Source organism: Labeo rohita, chromosome 8, assembly GCF_022985175.1.
Source record: "Labeo rohita strain BAU-BD-2019 chromosome 8, IGBB_LRoh.1.0, whole genome shotgun sequence".
Classification (NCBI taxonomy): Eukaryota; Metazoa; Chordata; class Actinopteri; order Cypriniformes; family Cyprinidae; genus Labeo; species Labeo rohita.
The window spans coordinates 30,314,294-30,341,034 of NC_066876.1; the positions used below are offsets into that span (position 1 = coordinate 30,314,294).

At 31.6% G+C, this 26,741-nt stretch overlaps 1 protein-coding gene across 2 annotated transcripts in view; it reads left to right on the plus strand.

The window, feature by feature from the left end:
* The window catches only part of slc6a8 (solute carrier family 6 member 8), a 43,062-nt gene extending 16,321 nt beyond the window's left edge, over nucleotides 1–26,741 (plus strand). The window contains exons 3-13 of one of the 2 annotated variants that reach the window (XM_051116278.1): nucleotides 1,564–1,828; nucleotides 1,962–2,094; nucleotides 8,735–8,869; nucleotides 9,160–9,263; nucleotides 11,099–11,223; nucleotides 19,228–19,340; nucleotides 20,873–21,010; nucleotides 21,929–22,031; nucleotides 22,226–22,326; nucleotides 23,767–23,937; nucleotides 25,991–26,741. In XM_051116278.1, coding sequence (XP_050972235.1) covers nucleotides 1,564–1,828; nucleotides 1,962–2,094; nucleotides 8,735–8,869; nucleotides 9,160–9,263; nucleotides 11,099–11,223; nucleotides 19,228–19,340; nucleotides 20,873–21,010; nucleotides 21,929–22,031; nucleotides 22,226–22,326; nucleotides 23,767–23,937; nucleotides 25,991–26,131 — 1,529 coding nt within the window. In that variant the 3' untranslated portion in view covers nucleotides 26,132–26,741. Of the gene's footprint in view, nucleotides 1–1,563; nucleotides 1,829–1,961; nucleotides 2,095–8,734; nucleotides 8,870–9,159; nucleotides 9,264–11,098; nucleotides 11,224–19,227; nucleotides 19,341–20,872; nucleotides 21,011–21,928; nucleotides 22,032–22,225; nucleotides 22,327–23,766; nucleotides 23,938–24,212; nucleotides 24,863–25,990 lie in introns of those variants that run through there. The other variant, XM_051116279.1, reaches the window with a different exon arrangement.

Here is a 26,741-nt window from a genome sequence, read left to right on the forward strand (position 1 = left end):
CTTTTTAAGCTGTGATGCTATTTTATGTTGTCCCTTTAAACATTGTATATGCATTCATTATATTATATTTTTAATAAATGAATACTTTAAAATATTGTAATGTAACACATATTTGTGTGTGATTGTATTAGTGCTGTCGATTAAAGTGCACATTTTTATAATTACTCACAAATAATCACAAATTCATATAATGTACTTATATTTTTCATTATTTCACTTTGAATCTTCAAATGAATGTAGAAACATAAATTAAACATAAATATGGTACATTTTAAATTAGGGCTGTCAAACCATTAATCGCATCTAGAATAGAAGTTTATGTTTACATAATATATGTGTGTGTACTGTGTATATTTATTATGCATATATAAATACACATACACATGTTTGTACATATTTAGGAAATATTTAATATTTATACATAAAAATACGAAATATAAAATATTTGTGTATTAGTGTTGTGATTCAATAAAAAAAAGTAAAATTAATTGCGATTAATCGCATATTCATATAATATATTTATATTTTTCATTATTTCACATTGAAATATTTTAATGTATGTTTTTTTTTTGTATTTTTTTGTATTTATATATACATAAGAAACAAGTACACACATATATTATGTAAACACAAACTCTTATTTTGGATGTGATTAATCATTATTAATCGGTTGGCAGTCCCAATTTAAATATAACTTTATCGCTATCTTTTTACCGAGTAGCTTCTTATTAATGAAGACCAGTATCATTGATACCAATACTTCTACTATTATCTCTACTAAATGCATTTTCCCTTAATTTTACCTATTGATTATTGCCATTCAGCGTTGCAGTATGATTGAAAGCCATTATTTTTTAATATTTAATAGGCTTTGTAAATATAACTATTAATTTTAAATGAACTTAAAACAATCTTCACATAAATTATAAAATGTATATACATACACTATTAATGTCAAGTCACCTTTATATAATATAGCACTTTTAACAATATAGATTGTGTCAAAGCAGCTTTACAGCGTTAAATAGGAAAATAGCTTTATTCAAGCTACAAAATTTTATTAGTAAGCAGAACATTGAGTGATTTCTGTTTCTTTTGTTCTTTGATTCACATCATTAACACAAACTGCAGCAGGTTTCAGTTTATAACCCACGCTGTCTTTTTAAAACCGGATACACGACAGATGTGACACACATCTGATTTTCTTTTCGCGTCTTATTGTGCTTAATAGCATATTCATATAGTATGCAGGGGAAAAAATGGATGCTGCATTAATTGAGTTAAATATTTTTAACATGTTAAACTGAAAAAAACCGTTTAACATACAAAACATACATGCATATTTTATGACAAAAAATGGTACAAATACAGTATTAAGACAGTATGTCTTTATGTATAATGCCCTTCAATGCCCTATGTCCTTGCTTTATTGTGAAGTTCAAAGACAACATAAAATCTAATTTGACTCTATCTACTGCCTGAGTTGCATGATTCATCAGCACGTTACATAAGAGTTTACCTGAATTGGTTTATTTTCAATGGTCTTTTACTGGTTTGTTTTAGGACTTGGCTATGCCTCCATGGTGATTGTGTTCTTCTGTAACACGTACTACATCATGGTACTCGCCTGGGGTTTCTACTACTTCATAAAGTCCTTCAATTCCACGCTGCCCTGGTCCACCTGCGACAACCCGTGGAACACCAAAAACTGCATCGAGATCTTCCGCCACGACGACTGCCAAAACGGCACCGTTGGCAACTCCACATTCGGCAACCTGACGTGTGAGGAGCTTGCCGATGGACGTTCCCCTATTATTGAATTCTGGGAGTGAGTGATTGTTTTGTTTTTTTTTTTTTTTTTAATAAAATTAATTTCTGTTCATTTCAGTTTATAGATTAAAATAAAAAACTTGTGAGTGTAATACAGTGCTTTTATTCATGAATGTTTTTCTCCATCTCAGGAACAAGGTTCTGAACATTTCTGATGGACTGGATGAACCAGGCGTCATAAACTGGGAACTGATGCTGTGTCTTATGGCCGTGTGGGTGATGGTTTACTTCTGCGTGTGGAAAGGGGTGAAGTCAACAGGAAAGGTGAGGACCTGCTTTCTTTCTTTAGTGCTTCTCATTACATGTGTGAACTCTGTGTGGGGTAAAGACAGTCACATGGACATCAGAGAATCAAATACCTGCACTACAACTTAAGCTTGGTTATGTAACAGTGGTTACAAGTATTGGGAAAGCTATTAACCACTAGTTAAACTACAGTCAAGCTACTGTACATTACAAGCTTCTTACAAAAAGAAGATATACACTGACTTTCAAACATTTGGGGTCAGTAATATGTTTTTAATTATTATTAAAATGCTTTAAATTGATCAAAAGTGACAGTAAAGATGTTTATAATGTTACAGAAGATTTTTATTTCAAATAAATGCTGTTGTTTTGAACTTTCTGTTAATCTACTATTCCTGAAAGATATTTTCCACAAAAAATATTAACCGTTTTCAACATTGATAATAATAAAAAGCAGCAAATCAGCATATTAGAATGATTTCTGAAAGATCATGTGATACTGACGACTAGAGTAATGATGCTGAAAATTCAAATTTGCATATCAGGAATAAATTGCATTTTAAAATATATTCAAATAGAAAATGGTTATTTTGAATTGTAAAAATATGACTGTTTTTACTATATGTTTTAATCAAACAAATGCAGTCTCTGTGAGCATAAGATACTACAAAAACATTTTAAAAAATCTTACAAACTGTAAGATTGTATAATACATAATTTAATTAAAGCAGACACAATGAGAGTGTCTGAAAGTTATTTTTTTTACAGAAACTTTACTGTTTTAAGACAGATTTAAACTAAATGCAATTAAAAACTAGAATATTGTTTTTTTTTTTTTGGAATATTGGTAATAACTTCAACATTGATAATAATAAAAAATGTTTCTGGAGCATCAAATCAGCATATTAGAATGATTTCTGAAGAATCGTGAGACACTGAAGACTGGAGTAATGATTCTAAAAATTCAGCTTTGCATATTGGGAATAAGTAAAGTTTTAAAATATATTCAAATAGAAAACGGTTATTTTGAATTGTAAAGTTATTACTGTTTTTGCTATATTTTTTAATCAAAAAGCACAACCTTGAGTATAACAGACTTCAAAAACATTTTTTAAAAAAACATACCGATCCCAAACTTTTGAACAGAAGTGTGTATCTGTAAGATTGTATAATATATAATTTAATTGAGCCTTTTTTCTCAGGCACAAAAACAATGGGAGTATCTGAAAGAAGTACTTTTACAGAAACTTCACAGTTTTAAGACAGATTTACTCTAAATAAAACTAAAAACTAGCATACCGGTTTATATTAGTTTTAAACACTGTAATGTTTATTTGTATTTTTTTTTTTTTTTTTTTTATATATATATATATATATATATATATGTGACCCTGGACCACAAAACCAGTTATATGTGTACATTTTTTGAAATTGAGATTTATACATCACCTGAAAGCTGAATAAATAAGCTTTCCATTGATGTACGGTTTGTTAGGATAGGACATTATGGTCGAGATACTACTGAGAGTGCAAAAAAATCAAAATATCACCTTTAAAGTTGTCCAAATGAAGCCAACTGAATCCAGCTTTATCTCATCTGAAACTTTGAGATTTTAACAGTTAGTATGTAGGTCATTTCATATGTAATTGTGCTTTTATGCCGCACATAAATTAATAAATAAAAAGATGCTTGTCAAAGAATGTGCTTCATTGCATTTTCCTAGTGTAGCTTGTGCTCTCAAGTGCAGTGTGACTTTCTTGTGTAACCTTGATTCGCATAGCTCCGCCCACTGCTGCTTTGTCACAGTAGCGCAGGAGTGAGACGGAAAGGTAACCATAGCAACATTATTTGCAATGGGGGTGTGGCGGGAAATATGACAAAGTGCCCTGTCAGGAAGTGACTGTGAGATTGGCTGGTCACGAGCATGTGTCTGCAGTGGGACGTGATAAGGTGCTTGTACAAATGGCTGACAGGCAAATTCTCTCCCTTGGAGACGAGGTTCATATGAATCCGTAGTAATATAATAACTTCATTTTATTTCTGCTGCTTATTACTGTATAGAAAGTCATCCTTGTTCTACGAACACAGTTCTCCTGCACTAAGTTACTCCTGTGAACTCAAAGCAGAACTTTATTATTGTAGTAAACAGTTAAAGAAGGTAAATAGTGGAAAGTAGGTTATAAGTAGGTTATTTGAACTCCAGCTTGTGTTTTTCCTTCATAGTTTTTCGTTGATGGAAAGGACACTGTGAGTAAGCATTGAGTCAAGCTCATTCAGAAGACTGACGCACACACACACACACACACACACTCGCACAATAAGCCAGTGTTACAGTGAGCTAATTGGCTATTTCAGAATCTGATTAATTATTACGAGCTACAAATACTAAGATGCAGATTACCCCAGATTCACAGACCTCATGGGAATTAGAACAGAGTTTGTTTACTGACAGTATTTTTAGTTCAGGTTTATTTCTGCATCTTTGTAGTCACTTGAAAGTGGTATGGATTGAATCTTAAAGTCTGATCTGATAGCAAAGGTTATGGTACAGTAGATGTATTTGATTTAAACTACCATGCATCAGACAACTAATGCTATGAAGTCTATTATTAAATCATTACTCCAGTCTTTAGTGTCACATGATCTGTCAGAAGTCATTTTAAAAGGCTGATTTGCTGCTGAAGAAATATTTATTATCAATGTTGAGAACAGTTGTGCCACTTCATATTTTTGTGAAAACCATGATGCATTTATTTCAAGATTATTTGATGAATAAAAAGTTGAAAAGAACAGCATGCATTAAATATTTTAAATTAAATGTCTTTACCAGCACTTTTGATCAATTTAATGCATCCCTGCTGAATAAGAAAATTTATTTCTTTGCCAGTAAAATAAAATACAGAAATACACAAAATACAGCAAAAGCAGTAATGTTGTGAAATATTTTTACTATTTAAAATAACTGCTTTCTATTTAAAACTATTTTAAAATGTAATTTATTCATGTGATCAAATCTGAATTTTCAGTATCATTACTCCAGTCTTCAGTGTCACATGATCCTTCCTTTTTTTTGGGAAAGAAATTATAGAAATTAATAATTTTATTTAGCAAGGATGCTTTAAATTGATCGAAAGATTTTCTATTTCAGATTCTATTTTCAGCTGTTTTTAACATAATAATAATAATAATAATAATAATAATAATAATAATAAATGTTTTTTGAGCGGAAAATCAGAATATTAGAATGATTTCTAAAGGATCATGTGACTGGAGTAATGATGGTAAAAATTCAGCTTTGAAATCACAGGAATAAATTACATTTTAAAATATATTCAAATAGAAAGAAGTTATATTAAATAGTGAAAATATTTCAGAATTTTACTGTTTTTGCTGTACTTTGCATCGAATAAATGCAGGTTTGGTGAGCAGAAGTAACTAACATTAAAAATCAAAAACTTTTGACTGGTAGTGTATATGACTAGTACATTTTCTCACTTCACCCATCATTGACATAATTTGACCTTTTTTTTTTTTTTGAAGCATCAGGATTAATTATTGTTCGTAAGGTCAGAACTACTAGAGATGACATGGCTCTGGACTGTGGACAAATAAATAAGTCACAGAATGACGTGGAGAATTCAGAAAGCTTTCACTATGCACTGCACATCCTAAACTGTGACCGTGTTTGTGTTGTAACTGGGCAGCGTTGTACTTTTGGATTTGAGCTTGTCTTCCTGAGGGAATTCAGTAGACGGGGTTTGCTGGAACAGTTAAAGGTCTGTGAAGACCTGCGGCTGAGCGGCTTTCAATGCAATAGGCTTGATCTAGAATGGCTGTCCTACTTTTATGTGTCTATATGGAGCAATATCAAAAGGCTGCCAGGCTTGTAAGACTATACCTGACATGTGAGCCAAGTCTATAAACCAGCAAGACTTGGAATGAGCAAGTCCCATGTAAATGCTCCCTGATAACAATCTGCCTCGTATAATCAGAGTTCAAAGTGCAGAGCATTTGGACTCCGCCGCTGAATCAATAAACCTCTTCTTGCTGAAAACACCAATGAGGATCTGATAACAGAAGGCAGAGAGATGTGCAATACATGCTTCTCAACTTCGTTCACATGATACAATGCTCAGCATGTGACTAACACCACCTTTCCTGAGAACCCGAGAAAGATAAAATGTATTTTAGAGATGCAATGCAGCTCATTCTCTGATTAAAAAAAAAAAAAAATCTGTTGATAATATTGGCTTGAACTAGATTGTTACATGGATTATATTTGGCTTTTTACGATCAATCTAGCAAATGCTCTTAACAGAGAAGTTCACTTCCAGAACAAAAAATTCCTGATAATTTACTCACCCCCATGTGATCCAAGGTTTTGGAGGAAAACATTACAGGATTTTTCTCCATATAGAGGACTTCAGCCAGCGGGTTGAAGGTCCAAAATACAGTTTTAGTGCAGCTTCAAAGGGCTCTACATGATTCCAGCTTTATCTTGCAAAACCATCGGTCATTTTCTTAAAACAATAAAAATGTATATACTTTTTAACCACGAATGCTCGTCTTGCACTAGCTTGACCTCATACATTACATAATCACCTTGGAAAGGTCACAAGTGACATAGGCAGTAGTACCGACCCAGTGTTTACAAAGCGAACGTGCAAAGAAAGTCAAATGCCCTTTACAAAAAAAGGTTAAACAACGATGTTGGGTGATGTTTGAAGTTGGATTTTGAAGTACACAGACAAAGAGGTAACCACACAAGACCTTTCCAACATGATTACATAATTGCATTGCAGAGCTAGTGCAAGATGAGCATTTGTTTAAAAAGTATATACATTTTCATTTCTTTTCGAAAATTACAGATTGTTTCTATGGATAAGACCCTTATTCGTCATGTAGAGCACTTTGAAGATGCATTGAAATTGCATTTTGGACCTTCAAGCTGTTGGCTCCCACTGAAGTCCACTATATGGAGAAAAATCCTGGAATGTGAAAATAACATTTTGTCAAATCTTCTGCAGAAAATATGAGTGGTACTTTCTCATGCAAACTCATGTTGTGAATGGTCACAAGGACGTTGCAAGGTCAGTGCTAGGGTGTTTTACTAAGTCTAATCTTGTTGAGAAATAATAACACATCTCTGCTTAACAAACATGATTTAAGATATCAGTCATGGCTGCTGCACATACGGTTTTGTGTCAGAGTTTAATGTTTATACTTCAAACACCCAACTACAGTACAAGCAATATTAGCAGTAAATATAAACGTCTTCAACAGTTCACCCAAAAAATGAAAATTTGCTGAACAGTTACCTCAGGCCATCCAAAATGAGCTTTTTTCTTAATTGGAACAGATTTAGAGAGATTTATCATTACCCGTGGATAATGCTCACCAATAGATCCTCTGCAGTGAATGGGTGCCGTCAGAATGAGAGTTCAAACAGCTCATTAAAAACATCACAATAATCCACAAGCAATCCATACCAATCCAGTCAATCTGTTAACATCTTATTGGGGGTAAAAACCTTGTAAAGTTTCTAAAAAGTCCTTTGTTAAGATGTTATTAACTTTAAATATTTGCTACCAGCTAAAATATGACTCCACTATCCATAATATTGCTTTCTCCATTAGAAAAAAGTAATGTTGTCTGAATCAGGAGAGAAATATGCACAGATCAAGCACTGTTTACAAGTGAAAACAGTTCCAAGCAAGTAGAGTATATTGGTGGATTTTGATGCGAGAAGCCAACAGGGTTGGACTTTTGTTAGTATAGATTATGGACTGGCATTTTGTCCAGAACTAAAAGTTTAAAGTTAAAGCACCTAAATGATGAATTTGTTTCATACAAACAAGCAGCTTTTCACTTTTACATTAAACATTAATTGATGGACTGGAGTGGTGTGGATTGCTTGTGTATTATTGTGATGTTTTCATCAGCTGTTTGGACTCTTATTTTGACGGCACCCATTCACTTACATTCACTCCCCTAGTGAAAAATAGATATACTAAAATGTATTTAAAATACATTTATTTCATGCTAAGTATACTACAAATACATTTATTATGCACTTAATAAAAATACCAAATGCAATTGTACTTTTAGTATACTAAACTGGTATATTTAAAGTCTGCTAAATTGGAACAACTAATTTTGTAGATAATGCACTTTAATTGTGCTGAAATCCAACTAAAGATATACTGAAGTATATTTGATTGTGCTAAAGTGGAACTATTGCAAGTACACTTTAAATATTTTGCATTTAAAAACAGATGTTATTTAAAGATCATACAATCCTCATCAATAGTGACATTAATTAAAACATATTTTAGGCTTAATATTAAGAAATGTGCATTGTGCACAAGTAGTACTCCAAATAAAGTTGAATTACAATTTTTATATCAGTACGTCTTGAGGGATATGTCAGTAAATATGTTAACTGACTTGAATTATACTCAGTATAAAATAAATGCATTTTAAATCTATTACTTTTTCACTAGGGTCCAGATCTGAAGGAAATAACTCGTCTACATGTTGGAAATTTTTTGCAGATTTTCAAGCGTTTCTTTCAGCAGTGCAGTTTCTTTCAGCAGTGTGTTATAGATGATGAAAACAGTTGACTTGACTGTCTGTCTTTATTTTTGTCTGTGACAGATTGTGTATTTCACTGCCACGTTCCCATATGTCGTCCTGATTATTCTCCTGGTGAGGGGCGTCACTCTTCCCGGCGCTTATGATGGGATCATGTACTATGTGAAGCCGGATTGGTCTAAGCTAGGAGAGGCACAGGTGAGACTTTTAGTTCTGTCAGTTTTGTATGAAATTATATGCTTTTATCCATATGAATAGATGTAAATGTAATTCAATACACCTCAGTTTATTTACTTTTCTCTCTCTACTGTATGTCTGATACACAATATTTTAAAACCATTTCAGTTTAGTGTTTCTAAAAATGTTGAAAGTTTTAAACTTGACTTTTATGGCTCTCTCCAGAGTACCTGGAGCCACTTTGAGCTCAATAATCGTTTCAGAGGTGGATCCGTTTGTCTGACTGTCGTTACTCTTTCTGTCTGTCTCAGGTCTGGATCGATGCTGGTACTCAAATATTTTTCTCCTACGCTATCGGACTCGGAGCGCTCACAGCCCTCGGCAGCTATAACCGATTCAACAACGACTGCTATAAGTAAGCCTCCATCACAGCCTTGAAGAGACAAGGACACATTTTTGTTATGACGTCTTGTGCACTTTCTGAACCAGTGTGTTTTCTGTTTGAAAGACGTTGTGTCTGGTCTGTTCACCCAATCAGAGAATCCTGACCTTGTCTTATATGAAGCTGGATTTGAGTGATGTGGCTAGCAAAGAGCAAATGGCCTCTCACTTTAATACTAAATTAGCAACCCGATGCACTGCATCAGCAGTTCTTTGCTTTGACTTGAATGTACAAATCTCTTTGGCTGGTTATACATACATTGGCAATGTGGGATGATTTAATTTAAAACAGGAAATAGAAGATTTATCATAAAATTAAGAATTTTGATTGATGCAGATCTGCACTTTAGATTGCACTTTTAGATTATTAATCAAATAATCAAAAGGAGAAGTAATCAAATGGGCCACTATTAAGTGTTGAAATGCATGCACATTTTTTAAATCCAGCTTTTCACTTTACTTGTAATTTGTGACCCTGGACCACAAAACCAGTCTTAAGTAGCACAGGTATATTTGTAGCAATAGCCAAAAATACATTGGTCAAAATAATAGATTTTTATGCCAAAAAATCATTAGGATGTTAAGTAAAAATCATGTTCCATGAATTTACCATTATGATTGGTTTTGTAGTGCAGGGTCACAGTTTAAAAATGTGTATTACATTAGAAATGAATATTATCACTAAATTACTACAAAAATACCTTAATTATATAATTAATATAGTTAATGCCTAAATCAGTAATTGTATTATTTTATTAATTATTTATATTTATTTTAAACAAAGGAGATGGAATCAGATGGGTTAATAGGACATTGTAAACAAATATGCTCATTTGTAAAATTTCACTCCAGTGGTCATGTTAAAAATGTGTAATAAATTAGAAGTGAATATTACTAAATTACTATAAAAATGCCTTAATATACTTAATGCCTCAATCAATATTTGGACTATTTTAATTAATAATTATGTTTATTTTAATTTAATGTATTAGATAATTAATTCATTAAATAATTGATAATAAATATTTACAAAATAATAGTGTTATTTTAATTGCATTATGTTTTACTTGGAATTGATTATACATTTACATTTTATTATTGTTAAATTTAACAAATAATTGTAACCACAAGTACTGATACAGTTGTACCAATTAATGGATATACACTTTAAAATAACACATGATATCTCTCATAATAATTATTTAATACATTATATTTTTTTAATGTATAACTTTGAGTAGATAAGTAATTGAATGTATTGTAGCAGTAGATTTAATTATTCTCAAGAATATACAACTGACAATAAGGTGACATTATTATATGTGACCCTGAACCATCATAAATAAGCTTCCCATTTATGTTTGTTAAGTTAGGTTTGTTAAGGTAGGACAATATTTGGCCGAGATTAAACTATTTGAAAACCTAGAATCTGAGGGTGCAAAGAAATCAAAATACTGAGAAGATTGCCTTTAAAGTTGTCCAAATGAAGTTCTTAGCAAGTGTACTAATCAAAATTTAAGTTTTTATATATTTAAGGTAGAAAATGTACAAAAACAAGATTTTACTTAATAACCTAAAGAAAAATAGATCATTTTGACCCACACAATGATATTGCAACAAAAAAACCCATGCTACTTACAACTGATTTTGTGGTCCAGGGTCACATATGCCTTTTCATTGAAATAAAATTATGACATTTATAATGCATTATATACTCTACATAGGCTTCATTAAATGTGGCTTCATCTGATTGCATTAGAATATAAATGCCACAACAATTAATGTCTGTTTTCTGTGTTCTCTTTTCAGGGATGCTTTTGTTCTGGCTCTTATTAATAGTGGCACCAGTTTCTTTGCTGGTTTCGTGGTCTTCTCCATCTTAGGTTTCATGGCGTCCGAGCAAGGTGTGGACATCTCTAAAGTGGCTGAATCAGGTAAGAGCCTACAGTTGTTTACTTCATTACGGGTGACAGATTATGTAATGTATTGGATGGTGAGACAAACAAATGTATATTTATAAAGCATATTTACGTGTGCGCCAGCCCTGACATCTTAATGCAGGTGTTTAATAATTCACTTTCACTTGTTTTTAGCGCACATAAGTGAATGCATCTCTGACCTGGGGCTGGTTCTAGTAAATAATTTATGGAATCAAAATTTAATGTCAGAACGATCTGCTGAAAATGATTGAAACATGCATTGACTCATGAATATATGATGATGATGGTGGTGATGATGATGATTATACAGTAAATAAATACAATGCAGTGTGACATGTGGCTTGTATTGTACATTACTGTAAATGTTATTTGTTGGTTTAACAATATAATTGAAAACAAAACGTTTATATATAATGTTTTGCTCTTAGTCATATTACTGTGACGGGGACCAGACAATTAGCAGTTTGTTTTACGTGTGTGTGTGTGTGTGTGTGTGTGTGCGTATGTATGCATACTTGTTTGTGTGTGTGAGTTTATAATGGTAAATAACAGATAATGGTTCATGAATTAACAACTATGTCACTCATTATTTGTGTGTATATGGTGAGATTGTGTGTGTGTGTGTGTGCCTGTTCTGAATGCAGGTGTTTGTGCATGTTTGTGAGTTTCTGTACAGTTAGTACAATCTTCCCATTTGCTGTGTCCTGAAACACTGAAGACAAAATAATTCACAGAATGCAATGCCTTCATTACATACACAAACGCAAAGACATTGATCACAATTGAATTCTAAATTTGTTTGTTAATAATACTTATAGTGAAGTCCTGATCATTCATGATGGAAATAAATAAGCATGACAGACTAAACTAATAGACTAATAGTATGCAGCATGAATTTAACGCCCCACATGTTCTTGTGTGATGCTCACGCATGTAGACGTGTTAGTTCATAACACATAGGCCTACATGTTTCACATTTATAGTGTGAACACCAGACGTAGGCTTTCTGTCGCTGAGATTTTTGGGAAGCTGTCACTAATAATCTGTACATAACATGTCCTTCCTATAAGATTGACACTAAATTCATGTCTTTTTGCATAAATATCTTGCTAAAGGCTGTTGCATAAAGAAAAATGAGCACACTACAAATGTTATGAAACCAAATCCACAAATCTTCTGTATTGTTTTCATCAAGAACAGTGACAAAAAATCTGGATGGGTAGTAAAATGTTTTACACTCAGCTTCTTCATGCACTGTAAAAAAAACAAGGCCTTTTTTGGAGTTAAAAAAAAAAACCCAAAAACAAAGAATCTATAGAAAAATATTTCTACTTCAAAATTCAAACTACTTCATGTTTAATTCAATGTGTTACTTGCAAATTTTTACTCACTATTAAATTTCACATTAATTTCACATTAAAATGTGTGAACATCATGTTATATTTTCAACTAAGGACAACATTTTATTGAAACTTTCATATTTTCTGACTCATCAAGCCATCATCTGCATGCAAGTGCATTTTTAATTAGTGAAATGATTGATCTATATCATAATTTTTGCCTAAAATTTAAATTCAAACCAAAGTTAGAATTACCAGAAATGGTAATTAAATGCAATTTAATCTCCTAAGCTTATGAATTAGGTATGAAGAAACCTTGGATAGATAAATGTTACCCTGGACCACAAAACCAGTCATAATTGAGATTTATACATCATCTGGAAGCTGATAAATAAGCTTTCTGTTGATATATGGTTTGTTAGAATAGGACAATATTTGGCTGACTTATAGCTATTTGAAAATCTGAAATCTGAAAAAAAAAAAAAAAAAAAAAAAAAATCACCTTTAATGTTGTCCAAATGAAGTTCTTAGTAGTGCATATTACTAATCAGAAATTAAGTTTTGATATATTTATGGTAGGAAACACAAAATATCTTCATGGTACATGATCTTAATATCCTAATGATTTTTGGCATAAAATAAAATTCGAGAATTTTGATCCATACAATGTATTGTTGGATATTGCTACCAATATACCAGTGCTACTTAAGTCTGTACTTAAGCTGAACACCATTTAGTGCTAAGGTATTTTACTCTTCTACATGGTAAATTAGTACTGTCATTTCAGAATGAGTTCAGCTTGCGGCACAGATGCAGTGCACTGGTTTGTTGAGGCTCAGTAAAGGACAGCATGTTCTTGGCCTGAAGGAGAGAATATGCGGTAGACGGCAAGACTAAATGAGTTTGAAGTGATAATATTTTTAAATGACCTGGCAGGATGCCAAGGACTTCATACAGAGTGACCCTCACGTCCTTGAAATTAATGAATTTGAATCGGATCGCTGCTTATATGTTAGGGTTAACACGCCAGTGTACTGCATGCTTTATAGGGGTCAGATCATGAGGAAAAACATGTCCTTGCACTATTCAGTAGGCTTTTCATGATGCTAAATTAAGTTTAATATTAATTTAAATATTAACACATTAAATTAAGTGTAGATTGCAATTATTTCTCAATTAAGTAACCTTTGCTTCTGATTTTGGAAGTAAATACTGTATTCAAGGGTCTATTTCATGTTCATATTTTTGTTTTTGTTTCAGTATAATACACAGCAGCAGAATTTTATAATTAACATGAATACAGAAAAAAATGAATTCAAAATATTAATAAAAAATGTAATAGTATCTCAGGAATATAAAAATATTGCTGGTTTAAATGCTGGTTTTGAGCTAAAATAGTAAAACTGAAATAAATAAATAAATAAATAAAAATACAGTAGATACCGAACAAAAATGACAAAAACTATAATTAAAATGAAAACAGAAAATGTGAAATAAAAACTAAATCAGAATATTAATACAACTATAATTGTATTTCAGTTATACTTCAGATAGCTTTTTTAAATTTAGAAACTTTGAATTTCAAGTATTAGAAAAAACAAAATGACGAAAACAAATGGAAAAACTAAAATATGATGTTTTTGGTGCAAAAGCTCTATAAACAGACCTCAGGGGAAAAAAAATATGATATGGCCCCTTTAAGAAACCATCAAGAACGCACATATACACACACACACACAAACATGTTTTAAATGTATGTGTGTTGGAGTGAGTGTGAATCTCATCTGCGTGTGTGTTGGTCTTTGTCTTCTAGTGTGTTGTCTGTCAGTATTATGTTTAGAAACAGATCTCTAGGTCCAAATTAGGTTTTCTGTGTCTGTGTGCTTGTGACGTGATGTCCGAGTGGGTTGCGATGTGATGTGCTGTACTTAAAGACGACTTTGAGAAGGACACCATTGACACATTGTTTGTGGCTTTTTCTTATTTTTCATTTTCCTGCAGCACACAATCGGATGACAGTTACAGTTAGAAAGCGAACCAGATTCCCCATCATAAATTTGATGCTTTGATTCGTTTTCCTTGATTGTCTTCAGTCCCGTTCTATATATATATATCTTGTGATTCATATCTATTTATTTATATCTCTATATCTATATTTTGGCTTTATTTAAGTATTAATTTAAGGATTATTTAACCAGGAACTTTGCCTCTTGAGATGTGCACATCTCGATTTCAAGAGGGGTCCTGGAGCAGTCTGGCAACGCAGGTAAACCTCTGATATCTAATGTTAGCATTTACACCTCTACTACAGCCCAGCCCTAAAATCAGCACCTACGTTCGTCTGCCGACACAGGCAGGGCAGGCCCGACACGCACAGCGTAGCCTAGCCTCATTCCACAATTAGGGTCATCCATCTTCAGAGACAAAGCCAAAATGTGGAAAAACTGTACACCACCGGCACTCAGTCTGCTTTAACCCCAACACCATTAAAAAGCGCTAATGTCTAGCACTAACCTTTTCCACTTCTCGCCAAACAGTCGCTTGACATTAATCTAAGGCACATCTTTCTTCTGGCTCTTCACCGTGTATTTCCTTTCAATTTGCCTGCATCTTGCTACGTTTGTCAAAAATCATATTTAAAAAAGTAATAGGCCAAGTTGTTGCTTAAAAGTCAGTATCGTTGGCAGTATCCACTGGTAATACAAGAATACCACACCTCCACAGTTCCTTAAAGGGGTCATATAAAGAAATTAAATTTTACAACACAGTCCAAACATTTACTGAAACTAAAGCTGTCAAAATGGCTCTTTCTGAATATAAACACAAGCCTGTAACTTGGCCTGTCCCGTCACAATACTAGAATAATGATGAACTGAAACAAAAAGAAATCCTAAACACCAAGAGCTAACTAGTGTAAAATATATAGAAAAATATGTTAAAATATGCTGATCCTGTTGTGTCTAGCAGAAGAATCTCTATGTCAGAAATCAGCGACTGAAGCTTATTTTAATAGTTTTCACATGAAAACTTTTTAAGGATAATGTGTTTGATTTTATAATAATTGGAGGTTCAAATTGCCTCCCATAGAAATTTGTTCAGTTATGCAGATAAAAAAAATATTATCAAAACATTGATGGAGATGTATTTGATAACTGCTTTCAACATTGAAAAACTACTAAAAAAAAATGTCTTTCCATATTTTTTTCGTATCATATCAAGAACAAAGAAAATCCTAACCACTGACTAAATATTTTTATTAACCTTTTATTTGTATAAAAAAAGTTTATCTATAAACTAATACTATAATATAAAATAAAATAAAATAAAATGGTTTAATTTCATCAGATCAAGACAAAAAATAACTGGTAACTTGTTAATATTTTTATTCACATTTTATTATAAAACTAATTAAACTAGTAATATAATAATACCATTAATAACAATATTTAAACACGTGACATCAACATGAAAACATATTAAAGGGGTCATCGGATGCTAAGTTCACTTTTACATGTTGTTTAAACATTAATGTGTGTTGTCAGTGTATGTACACATCTATCCTATAATGATAAAAATCCATGCAGTGGTTTTTAATTAATCTGTAAAAATAATATCCCCTTTTTTAAATCGAGCATTTCTCAGATGCCTGTTGGTGTGGTGTCACACCCACAGAGGCCACTCCCACGATAGTTGATTGACATGAGTGTTTTACCTCAGATCAGCTGTAACAGTCCGACCTCCATTGTTTCGATGCTGGAGCAGGGATGTAAGTTAAACAAGAATATCTCCGATTGTGTTGCTGGATGTAATCATGAACATAGTGGTCGTCATTTACTCCCGACATCTGAGCCACTGAAGATGCAGTGGATTACGTTTGTTTGTGAAGGGAATGCGCCTCCCGATCTACATATATCCATCTATGTTCACGCGAATCATTCGTGATCCAGCTTCACTTACAGCAGAAGTGAGTATAAGGGATTTTTATGAATCTTTGCGATCACGTTTCCTAATAATGTGCTAGTTAGCAAGTTTAGCGGCTAAACACGGCTAAATGCGGCTAAAGTAAACTGGCTCGTCTCTCCACAGAGAGAAGAGAGGGGGGGCGAGCAGAGCTAATTTGCATTTAAAGCAACCTCGACCAGAATGAGATGATTTTTGCAGAGCTGATTTTGGCAAGGCAAAAAGGGTGTTGTTTTACACTACCATTGAGAATTTTTAACCAAAGTGTGTTATAGACTTTTCATTAAGACCCTGAAGAATCATATCAACTTGTGGAAAATGGGCATCCGATGACCCCTTTAAGGATAATATGTGAGGTTTTTATATTATATTAAGTGCTACACATAGAAATTTGTTAAATTATTCAGTAAAATATAAAATAAAAATAAAATCAGAGAATTATAAAGTTATTATCAGAACATTGACGGAGATGTATCTGATAACTGCTTTCAAGATTGCGTCATTAAAATGCTAAAAAAAATGTTTATATGTATTTTAAATGCCATCAGATCAAGAACAAAATTTTTACTACTGACTTGTTAATATTTTTGTTCACATTTTATTATTTTAATTTTTTAAAAATGTATCTATAAACTAATACTATAATATTACCAATAATTACTACCAATATTTAAGCACATGACGTCAACATGAAAACATATTAAAGATCATATGTGAGGTTTGTATATTAATTACCAAAGTTTGTAATGCCACACATAGAAACTTGTAAAATGATTCAGTAAAATATAAAATAAAATAAAATCTGAAGTTATTGTCAGAACATTGATAGAGATGTATTTGAGATTGCGGCATTGAAAAAAAAAATAATTAAAAAAAAAAAAAATATATATATATATATATATATGTGTGTGTGTGTGTGTGTGTGTGTGTGTGTGTGTGTGTGTGTGTGTATATATATATATATATATATATATATATAATATGTATATATACTATTATTCCTACACACCCGAAGAGCTAACTAGAGTCAATTATGTATGATATATTAAATATGTTAACGCATGTACTGTTCCTGAAGAATCTCTGTAGCAAGAGAATCTCAACATAAGAAATCAGCAACGTATATTTTAATAGTCCTGACATGAAAACAATATGTGAGGTTTTTATATTATGTTAATTGCCAAAGTTTGAAATGGCAGACATAGAAATTTGTTAAGTTATTTAGTGAAATCTAAAATGAAAATAAAATCTGAAATTATTATGAGAACATTGATGGAAATGTCTTTGATTACTGATTTCAAGACTATGAAAAATACTTATAACTTTATATCATTATGTATAAAAGAATAAGGAGTTTCAAATTTTTTCGTAATTAAGATTACGAAATATGTATCTATTTTTTTTTTTAATGCAGATCAAGATATTTTTAATCAAAATTTTATTTATAATAATGTTCGTTAATGAACTAATGGTTTAATATTACTATAATAAAAATGGTATATTATATTCATAATAAGTATTATATTAACTATAATATTTTAAGCATCATTAGACACCTATAACATTGTCAATATTACGTTACTGTGACCAGATGGCAAAGTATGATATATATCATTACTTGAAGCACTAACCAGACTGAAATGTCTAGATAAAACATTAAACCATGTGCTGATCCTGTTGTGTGTAGCAGAAGAATCTCAACTTCAGACTTTAATTTTTAACCAGATCCCTGATATCTGAGCAGCTTATTTCAGTACAGAATGCTTTATAAATCTATCACAGCGTAATTCAGACTGATTGATGGATGGAGCAGCTAAAAAAACATAGTAGAAACAATGCGAGTGAGTGCAGCTAAGCTTCGCTTCTCATTTCATACAGTATGCAAAAACAGAGGGTTCATCTCATTCAAGTCATAAAGGCAAAAACCCCATTTATCATGATAATAATGAACTAAACCATAACTATTTTGCTGTGAGGAACTTCACAAACAGCATCAGTGGAATAAATTAAAAATGTGACATGACCCCTTTAAGTGTTAATTATGCAGCTTTTTAAACTGAAATGCACAATTATCAGCCAACTCAATCAAAGTTCAGTTCACATTTCTTCATTTAGCAGAAGCTTTTTTGTGTCTCTTTCTATCTTAGGACACAAATCATGTTACAAAATGTTTCAGATGACAAACTAAAGAAGTGTAAAATCTGCCGTAAAGTAACAGCATTGTAAATTTGTGGTTTTGTGTGCTGTGATACTTACCAGTATTATGGCAGATGACTAATGACACTAATAGATTTAGACGCCCCTGATGTTAGCATGCACTTACACACCTCTAACGAGACGCTGCCTACACAACATTACGCTTCATCTGTAAAAAGCCTTAGAAGGAAATGATTGAATATTTTAACGACTAAATGGCTAATTCAGACCTGCCTTTGCTATAGAGGAGCAATAAAAACAGCAAACAAGTAGGAAAAACAAACTCCCGCGCCCCTTTTTTCCACAAGCTCTCACTTCGTTTCACCTCATCCAGGTGCTTCTATCTCTCATTCTCTCTCTCTCTCTCTCTTTCTCTCTTTCTCTTTGATTGAGTTCTATCTCTCTCTGTCCCGTTGGTGCTGTACGTGCGTATGTGTGTCTGAGATGCGGGCGGCCTGTAGCCCATGGTGACACGTCTCTCATGTTCCTCTTCTCCCCGCAGGCCCCGGTTTGGCGTTCATAGCGTACCCTAAAGCCGTTTCTCTGATGCCCGTGGCTCCGGTGTGGGCTGCTCTATTCTTCATCATGCTGCTACTGCTGGGACTGGACAGTCAGGTCAGTTCACATCTAGATGTGTGTGTGCTTTTTATATGAAACTAAGAGCCAAAGTGTGAAATGCCACCCATAGAAATTTGTTAAATTCTTCAGTAAAGTCTAACATTGTTATCAGACAGTTGGAAACTTGATTGATACTTTTAAGATTACGACCGTGAAATAAAAAACAAAACAAAAAAACAAAACAAAAATATTTATTATTATTATTATTATAGTTAATATTATAGTTTTAATGCCATCAAATCAAGAAAAATGTAACCAGACTTGTTATTCTTTGTAAATATTTTAATTACAAAAATATTTATTTACAAACTAATATTGTAATATCACCATAAATAATAATAATTTTATTATTATTATTTTAATTCCATCAAATCAAGAAAAATGTAACCACATACTTTTAATTTTGTGTAAATATTTTATTTACAAAAATATGTATTATTATTATTATTATTATTATTAGTTTTAATGCCATCAAATCAAGACAAACATAACCAGACTTTTTATTTTTTGTAAATATTATTTACAAAAATATTTATTTACAAACTAATATTGTAATATCATTGTTATTATTATTATTATTATTATTATTATTATTACTATAGTTTTAGTGCCATCAAATAAAAAACTTTATTTATTGTGTAAATATTTTATTATTTACAAAAATATGTACTGACAAACCAGTTTTATAATATCATAAACAATAATAATAATAATAATAATAACAAATTATAATAACTACTGCTATTATAGTTTTAATACCATCAGATCAAGACAAATGTAACCAGACTTTTTATTATTTGTAAATATTTTATTATTTACAAAAAGATGTATTTACAAACCAATTTTACTATATAATCCTAAATGATAATGATCATAATAATAATAATAATTATTATAGTTTTATTACCATCACAACAAGACAAATGTAACCAGACTTTTATTCTTTATGTACTTAAATATGTATTCACAAACCAATTTTATAATATCATCAATAATAATTTGTTTTATTGTTTACAAAATATTTATTTACAAAATAATGATATATCAACATAAACAGAAAATAAATTCATATTTTATTTATAACAAATATTTATCTATAAACTAATTTAATGCTAGTTTAATGCTGTCAAATCAAAGAAAATTTAATCACTGACTTTTTTATTTCTAAATTAATATGTATAATACCTATAAAATAATACTATAATAAATAATCATAATAATAAAATCTTTTATCGTATGCCCAAGGATTTTTTTCTTTTCATTTAGCAGAGTATCGCCCTTGCGTGTTTTTGAATAATATACATGTGGCTTATATGAAATGCCTTTGCCTTTCATATCAGCCACTTCTGATTCCAAATGATCAACTAGAAGTCAAGTTATTATTTGTTGTTCCTACAACTTGGATAGGTGACAAGACTTTTGTCAGGGTGCGTATCACCATGCAGCTGTGCATATTTTGATTTTGAAGCACATCCATTAATAGCATATCTGACTCATACATTGTTGTTGTTGTTGTTTTCTTTTTTCAGTTTGTTGGTGTGGAAGGTTTCGTAACTGGCATTCTTGATCTTTTCCCTGGAAAGTATTACATGCGCTATCAGCGCGAAATCGCCGTGGCGATCTGCTGTTTATTATGCTTCATTATAGATCTCTCCATGGTTACACAGGTGAGTCCCCTTAATGAAACAGCCCTTCAGCAGCATCAGTCCTGTTACACTCCATTAGCCACGTAAGAATATAAAAGTCCTTTCATTGGGTATTAGATCATCAATTCTCATACAGAGGCAGATTTTTCTTCAGTGAAAGTTGATGCCATATGTGGGAGCGACGTGACTCATAAAGCTCAGAGATTCCAAAGTTTACACAAGAATACTTCAAAGAGTCACAATGAAAATATCAACCTGACAAGTAGCATTTGTGATACTTTGTTTCTCAAACAAAGATGACATTGACAAATTGTTGTGTGAAGACAACATGAAACAACATTCATGAGACATATAACTTATTTCAGGGTGCAACCGAATAATAATGTAGGGTGGATCTAGGGATTTGATGAGTGATCAATTGGTAAATATTAGAATATGTGAAGACAGAATACGGATATGTGAAAATTTTTATCAATAATTAGAAATGTTGGTACTTGCAACATATTTACCCTTATCCATTATGGCACATTTTTGTTTTGTACAATATGCTAATGCATATCTCATAAATTATGAATATTAAATTAAAATGCTCATATACTATTTCGTTTTAAATTTCTAAATAAAACCTGTTCATTTGAAAAAATACATATATCATAGTTTTTAACATTGATAATGATAAGAAGTGTTTCTTGAGCAGCAAATCAGCATATTAGAATGATTTGTGAAGGATCATGTGACACTGAAGACTGAAGTAATAATTCTAAAAATTCAGCATTGCATCACAGGAATAAATTTTATTTTAAAATATAGTTAAACAGAAAACATTTTTTTTAATAGTAATAATATTTAAAATATTACTGCAATATAAATGCATCCTTGGCTAGCTCTTTTTCCTTTGGAAAACAACTATTTTGATTTCATATCTATTTGCGTTTACAGGGAGGGATGTACGTCTTCCAGCTTTTTGACTACTACTCAGCCAGTGGAATGACCCTACTGTGGCAAGCATTCTGGGAATGCGTGGTTGTCGCATGGGTTTATGGTGAGAATTTCTTCATGCGGCTGTTTTCCCCTTTCTCTTATCTCATCAGTTTATTACGTGTGCTGTAGGCATCTCTTTTCCAGTGTTTGCAGCATTAAGTGATAAGAATAGCATGTAAGACACTGTGTTGACAGTATCACTACTGTAATCTAATACACACCCAAAAGAGCGCTGAGTTCATGTGTTGTGTGCAGGTGCTGACAGGTTCATGGACGATATTGCCCGTATGATCGGTTACCGGCCATTCCCGTGGATGAAGTGGTGCTGGTCCTTTATAACTCCATGTGTTTGCATGGTGAGTTCTGGAAAACACTCCTACCTGTTCATGCATTTGAAAAAATGGTTACGTCTGGTTTTCATACAATTTGCCAAAAACTGATACTATGAAAAACAATAAAGATTCATGTAAAAACACAAAACCTCTGAAAAGCTTGTAAAAGAAAAAATCATATTTATATATTATAAATCTAAATCTAAAATATTTTAATACATTTCAATAATTCCCATTTATTATGTGTTAGGGGTCAATTTGACCCACATATATATATATATAAGTAAATAAGTAAATAAAAGTGTGGCTTAGCAAAACAATGAAAGTGCACAGTCGGTAGGATACAATAAAAATGTTCATTTTAATTTTACTTTAATTTATATATGTAAATTCTTTATATTTTTCTGTTTTCATTTTTCATTTTATTTATTTTTTGTTTTATGTATGAGTTTAAGGATAATATCACAAAGAAGAAAACAAAGCAGAATATTTATTTATTTTACTTTAAATACTATATATAACATTTTTCTGTTTTCATTTTAATTTAATTTAATTTAGTTTAGTTTATTTATACATTTTAGGACAATATTACAAAGAAGAAAACAAAGCAGAACAAAAGACAAGATCAACCTAACACAATAGATATAATAATAATAATAATAATAATAATAATTAGTTAATTAAAATAAGAATAAAAATAAGTAAATAAAAGTGTGGCTTAGCAAAACAATGAAAGTGCACAATGATGATATGATACAATAAAATTTTTCATTTCAATTTTAGTTCAACTTTTAGTAATTTTGTTGTGTTTTTGTCGTTTTATATTATTTATTTATTTTAAATTTGTTTTTATTTTTAGATGTTTAGTACATCAAAATAGACTAATTAAACATTAGAAAATGTTGCTTTGACAATCAGCTGAAATAAAATCAGTTTAAGTTTTTTTTATTTAAAGTAACAAAAATTGCTTAAAATGGGTTTCTCAGTTTTTTTTTTTTTTTGTTGGTGCCTCAACCATCTAGTAATAGAGATCCAAAGAAAAAACACTACAAAATAGCCTTTGACAGATTTTTTGGAAAGTAAATTGTTTTTAGATAATTCTGAAGATGACGCTTCAATTGAATAAATTCTTTTGTATTTTGTGTTTAGGTCTCTAACAAGCTACAATACATATTTTCAGTTTTCATTTGCCTGTTTTTATAAGTGTTGATTTTTTTGGCAAATTGCATGGAAACTAATGGAGGAATTTGTGCAGTCTTTCCAAAACATGTCTGTGTGTATTAAAACTGCATAATGAGAACTACTTTCAAATTGACAAAAAGAAATAAAGGCAGTTTGACAATCAAATACAAGCCAAACTGAGGGTTAAAAATTATATAACAAGACATGTTAGGCGGCTGTTCCTGTATTACTCAATCAGACTGCTGACTCTGAAATGGATGCTGTTGTTCTTTATGTCATCAGGGTATCTTCCTATTTCACCTGCTGAACTACAAGCCTCTGACCTACAACAATGTGTATGTGTACCCGTGGTGGGGAGAGGTGATCGGATGGGGTCTGGCTCTCTCCTCCATGCTCTGTATCCCAGTTAGCCTTGTGTACAAGCTCTCTGGAGCCAAGGGAACATTCAGAGAGGTTTGCATCATTTCATCCTATTCAAACCAGTACATGTGACGATGTGGAGAGCACTGAAAGAGTAGCTTTGTTTATGTGCACGATCCAAGTTCTAAGTATCGACCACACAAACAACACTTAGTGCAAACAGTCCAAAAACAGCAGTTTGTTAGCTGTCGGTGCAATTAGAGTTGGACTATGGGTCAGTTACCTCACTCAAAAGCATCAGAATTACTCATGAGAAAGCGATGTGTTTATTTATAGTAAGTAGGCTAATGGTTGTCATTCCTCTGCAGATAGACCACAATGCTTCACCCCCTGAATGTTTGCAAACGCACATTGAATACTGAGGGTTACGGCATGGATGTGTAGGAAAACTAGTAGAGGATACAGGAGGAAATGGATGATAATAATAGGGCTGCCAGTCAAATCAAATAGGTAATCGTGATTAATCTTGTGTTTTTATAGTGCGGTAAAGAATTCTGTTACTTTTTAAGGAAAGAAAACTAAACGTTTAGCAGTTTGTAAGGATGACACTAGGAAAATATGCTGATTTCTATATAAAGATACTGGCCAGAGGGAAATGTGCTCACTCAGACTAAAAACAATACGATCATTATCTCTCAAACTGCACTGCAGCAAATATGGAAGTTAATGCATCTCTGCTCATATTTCATTTGTTGAGCTTTGTTGTGTTGTTTTAGTATCATTTGTACTATCACAGTATTTATTAATATTTTAAAATGTGCTTTTTTTATATATTTTATGATTTAATTTTTATTTTAGTTAAGTTTTAGTAATGTTTTTTTCTATATTTGTTGTAGCTTCATTTTATCTTTATTATTATTCTTTTATTTTATTAAATATTATTTAAATATTTTATTAATTATTATTAAATAATTATTATTAAATTTTTTTTTTTTTTTAATTTATTAGTTTGGTGTTCCAGACATGACTTGGGGTTTGAATTTGTTTAATTTAATTTAATTTGTTCCCTCATTTTAATTCAGCCACGTTGTACTATTTCATTCCCTTGTTTTAATTCTAGTCTTAATTTACCTAAAATGAAGGAACAATTTAATAAATCTACAAATTAAGAATTTTTAGAAGTAATTTTTAGTTGTTTATTTCTTTTTTATGTCATTTGTGGTCTCTATATTTTATTAATTCAACTTAAAATAATTTTGACTTTAGGTTAGTTACCAAGGCAAGGTTATTATAAATATTTACAGTATATCAACTCTGCTGATATTTTACTTGTTGAGCTTTGTTGTGTTATTTCAGTGTTATTTATACTATTATAGTATTTATTACTGTTTTAAAATGAGCTTTTTTATATTTTCTGATTTAATTTTAGTTTAAGTTTTAGTAAGTTATTTTCTATTTCTTTTTAGCTTTATTTAATCTTTTTTATTATTTTATTTTTTTCATAATTTTAGTTTGCCGTTCCAGAAATGACATGAGGAGATTCATTTCTCTCTGTTAATTTGTTGCCTCATTTTAATTCATTTTAATTTAGCCACATTGTACGACTTCATTCCCATGTTTTAATTCTAGATTTAATTTACCTAAAATGAAGGAACAATTTAATAAATCACAGGAATGAATTAAGAATTTTTTAAGCTATTTTTTTCATGTCATTTGTGGTCTCTGTGTTTTAATAATTTAACTTTGTTTCAGTTAGTTAGCAAGGAAAGGTTTCACAAAACTTTTTTTTTTATCTAATATTTATATTTTATTTCTGCTTTATTTCAATTAATGAAAGCAATGCAAAAGAACGAACTAAATCTGGTTCTGATTTCTAAAATAAATTTCCTGTAATGCATCATTTGCATGTGTTAACATGTTATTTCAAAGTCCTAGAAAGTAACTTTGTCAGTCCTAGAAAAAATGTGGCGTAACGTGGGAACACCTACTGACACTCAGATTTGTTGACACGAAGCTTAGGTTGGTTGACATGAATTGTAATTCTCACAGCTACAGTAAATGACTTGTAGTTGTCTTGTCTAAACTAGCTTGATTTTATTCATAATGTGCATACATAAATTCATTATGTGCTTTGTTTTTCATACAGCGTTGGGAAAATCTGACCAAACCAGTGTGGGGAGCCCATCACCTCGAATACATGGCCCCTGACACTGACATTAAAAGCCTGGCCTCTCTGTCTCCTGGAACGGAGGAGAACAAGGTGATCATTTTTGAAAGTGTTATGTAGATCAAAGGGAAATCCTACGACAGCCCTCCTAAGGCAAGCTGGTTGAAGAAGAAATCAGTATTTATTTGATGGAATTCTGCATCATCTTACAGTCTTAAAAAAGCTTATGGAAATTGACAGTTACATTTTGTTTCATACCACAGATCCTCTAGCATGCACATTACCAGACACTCTTTCTCTTCCACCCATTAAAACGGCAAACTATATGACATGATTTGTAAAAAATGAAGTTTAATGCAGATACGAAACTTGCAGGGTGAAATCAGCATGTCTTTGGAGGGGACAGTATAGAGTAGCTTATAACATTATTTGAGCGGCAGAATTCCCACAGGCCACTTTCGTGATATGGGTCTCTTTGCACTGACACAAAATCAAAAGTATCAAAACAGTTGACAAATGCATCTTAAATTGGAGTAATTAACTTTCTCAAATTCATAAAATATCATGCATACGTAAAATAATCAGTGATGAGCAAAACAGATACAGATCTAAGAATCAAACTAAATGCGTCTTTGCAGATTTCATGTCAACAAGGCCACATATAGATGCCAAATGATTGAAAAAAAAAAAAAATCATTTGTTCGATGTGTCTTCATCTGAGACAGGTGAC